At 50.9% G+C, this 2,278-nt stretch overlaps 1 protein-coding gene across 2 annotated transcripts in view; it reads right to left on the reverse strand.

Annotated features, from left to right (window-relative positions):
• Positions 1–1,363: 1,363 nt before the first annotated feature.
• Upk2 (uroplakin 2) overlaps positions 1,364–2,278 on the reverse strand; it is a 2,120-nt gene continuing 1,205 nt past the window's right edge. For both annotated transcript variants that reach the window (XM_004636433.2, XM_023721167.1), the window contains exons 4-5: positions 2,119–2,189; positions 1,364–1,765 (exon numbers count right to left, since the gene is read on the reverse strand). In XM_004636433.2, coding sequence (XP_004636490.1) covers positions 1,629–1,765; positions 2,119–2,189 — 208 coding nt within the window. In that variant the 3' untranslated portion in view covers positions 1,364–1,628. The remainder of the gene's footprint in view (positions 1,766–2,118; positions 2,190–2,278) is intronic.

The raw sequence follows: 2,278 nt of genomic DNA on the forward strand, positions 1-2,278 counted from the left end.
TTAAAAAAAAAGGTAGATAACATGTGTCTGTGTGAATGTTACCCATTTCTTGGACTAAGAATAGGCATACTAAAAAAAAAATTCTAACTTTTCAAAAAAAAAATATATTCTGCTCATAACCTCAAAAAAAAAAAAATTCTGGGTGTTGGATATACGCACATTACCTAATGCCAAGGCGGGACATATAGCTCAGGGGTAGAACTCTTGCCTAGTATATGAGGTATCCTGGGATACATCAGGCTAGCCTTAAAGGTCACTGTCTCAGTCACTTTCCTCATGACTGGGATGCATACCCAAAATGGGAGAGGAGGGGCTGGTGAGATGGCTCAGTGGTCTAAAGCACCTACTTAGACCAAGTTTAGCAAAGCACAGGGACCACGGTTCAATCCCCCAGCACCACATGCCAGGCAGCACCACATGCCAGCCAGCCCCGCCCCCTGGTGGGCTGAGCTGGCCACACACACACACACACACACAAATAAATAAACAAAATTTAAAAAAAAAAACCAAAACAAAACAAAATGGGAGAGGAGACTCATGTCTGAATCTGTAATCCACTGGTTCCAAGGTGGAGTCTGTGAGTTGAAGATCAGTCTCTTCTACAAAGTGAGTTCAGTAAATAGGATATCATGTCCGCATCTCGTACAGCAATTAACCACTAGGAAGAATGTATGCAATGTGTGAATTATTGAAACTGTCCTACTAATTTGATTTGAAACTGTCTCATTGCTATTTGTTTATCAATAAAATTATTGGGAAAAAAATAAAAAATAAAGAAAAAAATAAATGATTTAGAACACATAGTATAATCCAGATTTAAAAAAAAAAAAAAGACAGAAAAAAAGAGAATGGGGGAGCACTCTGGTCCTGTCCCCTCAGTCACCCCATGGTGCTACTCTTGTCCCCTCCAGCCAGGCAGCTTCCACCTCTGACAGCCCTGTTAGCCTTCTGGGTTAGATGATTTCTTTTTTCTTTTTTTTTCCAGTACTGGGGATTGAACTCAGGATCCTGCGCTTGCCAGGCAGGCGCTTATTCTACTGAGCTATCTCCCCGGCCCCATTAGCCTTCTGCCACCTTCCCTCCAGTGCCCTGTCCTTCGAGCTCACTCTGCTTGGTGGCCCTGTCATATCTCGCCCCTTCTCCTTGCTGTCAGGCTCTGGCCTAGGCTCTTGAGTCGAGATCCCCACCTGGTGTCCCAGTCTCAGCTTTTGCCCTCATCCAGGGGGTGGTTTGTTGTGCAAAAGCCACAGTCAGGTCTGGGTCTGAGAGGCAGCTCTGATCTGCCTCCCACATGGGCAAAGCCACTTGGCTCGAGGCAGCGAGGGGACTGAGATAGCTGCTGTCTGGACATCAAGCCTAGAGATTTGTGCCCATGAAAGGGAAACAGGACAGACAGGCTTTATTGGAAAGACCCAGGTCACAGGGAGCACGCGTTGGTATGTGTGGGGTGGTGGTAAGACGGGAGGAAGGTGGATGCTGACAGGAACAGGTGAGGGAACTGCAGGGACAGGAGAATGAGACACTGGCCAGCAAGGCGCAAGGCAAGGGGCAGAGGGAGGAAGGACTCCAGGGGAGTGGTGCGGACCAAGGCCTGGAAGGAGGCATGCTGGGGATGGGGTCAGCCCTCCTCACTTCTGTGTGCCCAGGGCCAGGGTGACGATGAGGCCCACCACCAGCACGAACATGCCCACGGACAGCAGCACCGTGATGACCACCATGCCTCCTGTTCGGGCCATTCCCAGCCTGATGGACTCCATACTCCTTCCTGGCAGGAAGGAGAAAAAGGAACATTTGTGGGTGGGGGGAGCCCTAGCCTTGTGCCTCAGTCAGCTGTCAGCCGGCCCCATGCATCCAGTTGTTTGTGCAGGCAGCCATGGACCCAAGCACTCCTCAAACCAACATGTATGGGGTGCCTCCTGTGGGAGCTACTGAGGATCCAAAGTGAGGACACCTTCCCTAGCCAGGAGCCTCGGGTCCAGCAAGAGGACGGAGGTGCTGAGGGATCGCAGTGGGTGAGGGACACAGCTAACCTGGACTGCAAGAGGTGTGTGTGTGGGGGGTTGCTCAGCAAGGTCTGTGGACCCTGAGGTGTGAGCGGAAGGAAGAGGTGTTACTCACGAGGAAGCGTGGACATTGCGACCTCTCTACTGGACTCCGTGGACGCCCCCTTCTGCACTAGGTAGGAAACGCTGTGGGTGGGATTAGGAATTAGCCCTCCTTGAACCTCAGGGATGCAGCTGTGTCTCCCATCTGTGACCACCCCCCACCCCCTTACCCC

The sequence above is a fragment of the Octodon degus genome, unplaced genomic scaffold, assembly GCF_000260255.1.
Source record: "Octodon degus isolate 3935 unplaced genomic scaffold, OctDeg1.0 scaffold00080, whole genome shotgun sequence".
Classification (NCBI taxonomy): Eukaryota; Metazoa; Chordata; class Mammalia; order Rodentia; family Octodontidae; genus Octodon; species Octodon degus.